This window comes from Sphaerodactylus townsendi, linkage group LG03 (genome assembly GCF_021028975.2).
Source record: "Sphaerodactylus townsendi isolate TG3544 linkage group LG03, MPM_Stown_v2.3, whole genome shotgun sequence".
Lineage (NCBI taxonomy): Eukaryota > Metazoa > Chordata > Lepidosauria > Squamata > Sphaerodactylidae > Sphaerodactylus > Sphaerodactylus townsendi.
Window position 1 is genome coordinate 118264105 of NC_059427.1, and position 6000 is coordinate 118270104.

At 44.9% G+C, this 6000-nt stretch overlaps 1 protein-coding gene across 1 annotated transcript in view; it reads right to left on the reverse strand.

Annotated features, from left to right (window-relative positions):
- MGAT5B (alpha-1,6-mannosylglycoprotein 6-beta-N-acetylglucosaminyltransferase B) overlaps window positions 1–5392 on the reverse strand; it is a 116166-nt gene extending 110774 nt beyond the window's left edge. Inside the window, exon 1 of the mRNA XM_048490879.1 lies at window positions 5386–5392. Within this exon, the coding sequence (XP_048346836.1) occupies window positions 5386–5392 (7 nt within the window). The remainder of the gene's footprint in view (window positions 1–5385) is intronic.
- Window positions 5393–6000: the final 608 nt, after the last annotated feature.

Genomic DNA, 6000 nt, shown 5'->3' on the forward strand with positions numbered 1-6000 from the left:
ACACCTTAGGGTAGGACAATGTTAGAACTGTAGCCTGAAACCATCACACTCTGCCAGAAAGACTATTCAGTCCTGAGGGACCAAAAAGGCAAAAGCTGGAAAAATCTGCCCTACAGTTTAAAAAAAGGGGTAGAGTGGCAGTGGGGGTGGCCACAGCCACACTATAGAAACAGTAGTTAACAGATAACAGATAACCTTTAATGGCATAGTACAAAGACCCAAAACAAGATTCAAAAAAATTAAAAGACAACATACAAAGCAAAAATAAAATCATTTGTTTATGACCGTGCATCAAAACCTGGCAGTTGAAGCAGTAGTTGCTCAAGCATCCTGTAGAAAGGGAATACTTCTAGGGTTCCCAATTGCATGATAATGACAGGTAATCAGCTGCCAATTGCTTCTGCTACCCACTGACGTTCAGCTGGTAAATGGGCAGAAGCAGGATGGGGGGATGAAGGAGGAGCAATCAGTGTCACCTACAGGACGACATCACTTTAGGTTTGGAAACCACAGAGGTTTTTTTTTTTACAAGTGCATGATGTCAGCACCTCCACATAAGCCGGAAGTGATGTCATCATGCAGGTGATGCTGATCACTGCCCCAAACCCATCCCCCTAAACCTCCGACTCGTTGCCAGGATAGACTTGGCAACCATAACTGCTTCACATGTTTTCTGAAAACATGAGACATTCCTCTCTAAACCTGAGAGCCTATCTTATATCCCCTTCCTCATCTGTGTATGCCTTCTCAGTAGCTCATGTCAGTGGAGTACCGCTGTGAGCAGGAGAAGGGCTTTCTAGTTCTTTTGATCAGCCTAAAACTTTCCAGTGTGCTTTGTATGATATTACAGTTCCCGAGATGTTAAAAGCCAAAGTAGTGGAGCTGCGCACTAAAACTGGCACAACTAGCCTGACAGAGAGACTGTTCTCCTCCTACCCATTCTTCTGAATGTATCTAAACATTTCCACTAACATTTACAGTGTGATGATACAATATTTTGATGCTGTTGACAGCATAACTGATTTAGTTTTGTTCAATTACAGGGAAAGATTCCCATTTGTTTGTCCTCTTAGAGCCAGGCACTTTTAGTGGAATAAGGGAAAATTATTATTTGTTTGCAAGCCCAGGGAAAATGCCAATAATTCCAGTACAAAACATTCTTGTACTAGCTCTTTCTACCCGCCCGCTCTCCCCGCCATCAAACTTCACTTACATCATGAAAATAACCATACAAAGTCTATGTATTTTCACCATTTTCTTTTAAGATGCAGAACAGCATCTGAAGGTTCAGCTCCCCAAAAGGATGCTCATTGTGGATCCAGGGGCAAGGAAGGGAGGAAACTGGGTGGAGGGAAAAATAGGTCACAGCTTTTATTGACTACAGAAGAAGGAGTACTGACCAGTGGCGTATCAATAGAAAATGGAGTCCAAGGCAAGAACTGAGTTCTGCCCCCCCAAGGCAGTTGCCCACCCGACCACCCCCAATTTGTGCTCCACCCCCTTCTTAGCCTGCGGGCCCATCCTCCCCCTTCTTAGCTCGCTTTTGCTCGTCCTCCCCCATAGCTTCTGGCTCAGGCAGGGGGCCTCGCCTCAGGCTCGCTGCACAGCACGAGGCCAAGGGGCTCCTGCAGCTCATGTCCGAGCTGCCCACCTGAGTGCCACCTGCAGCCACGTCATTTGTCAGCATACAGCCAGATGTGGATACAGGCCTCCTGTGGCCCCTGCCTCCCCCGCTCACCTCTCCTCGGCCCTGGCTCCAGCGTTGGGTAGGTTGCTGCAGGGCCTGGGTGGGGATGGGCAGGTGAATCCAAGGCAGGGTTATCCGAGGCCTTGGATACTCTGTTAGTGTTAGCAGCCTGTGTCAAGTATGAATGCCAGGGTGCAATGGGGGGTGAAAGAGAAGAGGTGTGGGGGTGATTTTCCACCCCACACATGACTGAATGGCCTCCATATGGGGACATGTGACCCCATGTCAGGAAGCTCATGCACTATGGCAGACCAGAGGCCTTGTCTGTATGGATAGCAGAACAAAGGGAAGGTAGTTAAGAGAGAAAGTGTGCCTAATTGAATAGAAGGCCACTCCAAGTGAGGGCAGGTCTGTAGTGTTGGGCTAAGTTGCAGCGGAGGCGGGTCTGGGTGGAGCCCTGATCTCCCTAATCACATGGCCCCTTCTGCCTGGCTCCCTTCTATTGTACCAAGCAGGTACCAGCCCCGGGCCACCATGACCTCCATACCACCCAACCTCAGTGCTGGCCCACCCATCTCAGCAACCTCACCCCTCATTTGCCTCCTGGACCCATTCTGCAAACATAGTAAGCCTAGGAGGACAGGCTTCTCTTAAACGCTGTACCTGAGCAACAGTGAGAGTTCACCATCTACACTTTTCATAAGAATTACTTTGATCAATTCACACAGGTCTGTCTGGTCCATCGTTCTATTTCCAATAGTAACCAACAACATTCCCTAAATTCTTTACCCAAGCTTTGGCTTCAGCCCCTTTTCCTGGTCTACTGCATTCTTGCCCCTTAGTTATTTCATTTCTGTTCCAACATGCTACATTGCTAGCCTTGCCCTAGATATATGGTACTTTAAACCCATATCTATCATTTCATATCCTTCAAGGCAACACTAGCCTTACAGGGTCTGCACTGGTCCACAACTGAACAATTCCCAGTCCTTCATGTTGACAGTAATGCTGGTCTTCCTGGCTCCATTCTAATCCTAACACTTTTTGGCAAGGTAGGGTCAAAGCAATTGCATACTTCTAAATTGATATACGCTGACAGAAATGTGAAAGACAAGCATGAGGCATGTCACACAGGAACAAAGGAGGAAGACTGTAATAGCAGAGTTTTCAAGCAAAAGATAAGTAGTGGTGCCACATATAACGATGCAAAGGACTAGTGTGCCTTTAATAATTTTTCCGGGTGCTCTTTGTTCATATGCTAGCACATGGATCCCCTGGTGCAGCCTATTCTAACGGCTGTCATATTAAATACCGGAGAAGAGTTTATGCTTTCAACAGTTGCTTGACAAGAGTTTTTCAACAGGTACGGCATCTCCCAGCACCTGTGCTACAGTGGCAAGAGAAGCTGTGCCTGCTGAAATTCTCCATACTAAAAGCTTAAGACTCCTTCCAAATATACATTGACTTGGTCCCTTCTTTTTTTGGCATGTATCTAAATCATCACCTGCACAATTTAAAATCATGCATGTAAAGCACAAGTTTATGGGTACTAGCCACAATGAGCACTCTACTCGCCAGCGCGCTCTGCAGCATGGGCCTGAATTAGACAATGAGACTTCCATTAATATAACACATAATGGCTATGATGCTGTTGACTACACACATGCACCTACTTGGGGTTTTCATTCAAAGTAAACACAGATGCCTTATCACTGCCTGGGGAGCTTCAGTTAAGGCAGGGATTCCCAACTTGGTCTCTAGGAGCACCGTGGTCCCCACCAGTAACTTCCCCTCTCACTGTAGCAGCCATTTGGAGTGGCACATGGAGTGGCACTCAAAATTCCACAGGTGGCTGCAGGCTCAAAGGACTGGAGGCTCCCAGATTAGGGTCTTGCTCTATTGTCAAAAAACAACTAAAATTCTCCTAAAACATGCAACGAGGGAAGGACACAGCCTTGCTTTGGAAGGAGCATGTCATTTGTTTTGTCACTGCAGGTCATATAGTACATTTCATAACTACTGAAGCAGTAACTTTGAGCTGAACCTCATCTACCCTGCTGACTCAGAGCTTCCATGGCTTGTGGTATTGTAGAATTCTTTGGTCAGCAAGCGATTCTAATCCTACCTGCTGGCCACCCTCTGTGCACTCACAAGCAGTCAGATAGAAACTAACCTCCTTGTCCAGAACAGCCAATTTCATGCAGGCAAGAAAACCTGTCCTTCCTCACTCTGCTTTCTTGACCATTTCTCCTCTAGTTCATTGAGCAATATTTTCCCTGCATGGCTCAGCTTAAAATAGGATCTGATTTACGCAGTGTTTATAGCACCACTAAGACCAGGATTTATAGCCAGTTTCCAGAAGTCATGATATAATTTTGCAAAAGAAGCTTTTTCTTGAAGCAAAAAGAAAAATGATATAGATAGCACCCCAATGCTCAGATTGATTGTAGCATTTGTTATCAAATGGTGTCACAAACAGCTTCCCAAATTAGAATAGCAGTAATTGTGGAAAGCTTTCCTGATCTTCCTCTGCCTTGTATAGCTGTAGGGGAATGCTGGCTGTGATCTAGTAAATAAAAATGAGGGCCAGGATGCCTGGTTAGCATTTATGGTAAACTCTGTTCCCTAGAACACCACCCAAAATTCACTGTGGTTGTGATCTAGTAAAGCACTGGGCTTCTATGGTAGACATGAGATGGTTCCTTGGCAAACAAGTCAAAGTGGGAAAGTTCTTCTGCAGTTTGAAAGCCACCAAAACATTTTACCCAGAACATTGTTATGAAAAGTTCTCAGAGGTGCACTAGAGTATTACAGATGCATACATACGCATACAAATAAACTCAAGCGCTGAAAGAAGTTATCCTCATTTGTTAAAAACAACTTCACATTTATATCATATTATCTATACCATTTATGACTCACCCCTCACAACCCACCTCTGATTTCAAAATCCTGTGATTCTGCACACTCTCCAATAATCCCTTAAACATTTTCCTGACAATGGCAAACAGTTAAAAAAAAAACCCTGCTTCCTTTGCGATCTCTATACAATTTATCAGCATTTTATGGACTATCCCCATTAGAATGTTTGTGAACATTCTATTACTCACACTAGTTTTTCTAATAGTGCAGTCCTATATAAAATTGCTTTGGTCTAAATCCTTTGAAGAAATGTGAATAAATGAATTTTTTCTTTGGTTTGAACTTTGAGCAAAACCTTCACTTTGAATTCTACAAGGTTTTTCTCTCAGGCAAGGGGGGGAAAGTCAGTTCAATCACTATCCTCGCCTCAGCCACCCTTTTAGAAATGCTAATAGGTCTAGCTAGAAACAAGGGATGGTCCAGCTTCCCCTACCTCCAGCTGGACATGTGATAACTAATGGGGGACAGAGATTTGCAGGAATTAAGTGCTAGAAAGATTTCAGGAAGAATCTCCTGGACACTTTAGGAAAAGCTTCTTTGACCTGGCCTGACCTGAGCAGTGGGAGGAGAAAGAGTCAGCAGAGTTTCACAGATCTTGCCAGACTTTCCCAAGTAATCCACTGGTTTGAGCAGATGTTTGATTCTCCAGAAGCAATGACTCCTGACTGCTTGCTATTCTATTCTCTGGGGCTGCACCTGATAGCCACAAGGCAGGCCAAATGTCTTAGTTTCACATTTCAGCATACAGGCTGCACTGCAGCCTGTGGGAGGGATACAATGCATCCCTTCATGATGTAACCAGAGTTTCTATGTCTACTTCAGTGCTTTGTGGATGGGGCCATCAGGTACTCTGACTTGATTTTAGCATAAAATGGATTAAATGGATGTGTGATTCCCATCTCGGAAGAGGCTGAAGAACAAGGAGACATGACTCAAAATGGAGGCTCGATCACCAGGGTCCCTGCAGGAAGCCATCTCTCGATTAGTTCAGTTCTATAGGGAAACAAGCCATCTCCACAGGGGTGAAAAAACAACTCACCTGCCATTTTGACAATATTGTTTTGACAGGCCAGTCATATAAATGTAACTTGCCTTCTTGCATGACATGTTCTACAGATACTTTAAGCAAAGCAGTCTGTTTAAAGGGAGCCTGATAATTCCTCAGATGTCATCTGATATAACAGAGGGCACGCTCTCCAGTTTCCTCAGTATTAATGCCCATCATTCATCTCTGTCCACTTATCTCTGACCACTGAGCTGATTGCCCTCCTAACCTGCTGTCAACTTATCACAGGTATTCTGACAGCCGTGTGTGAGAGAAGCTAAAAACAGTCGGTCCTCATTCTTTAGACGGCATCCCTGCTATCGTTTCGGTCTGTCCTTGACTTCTG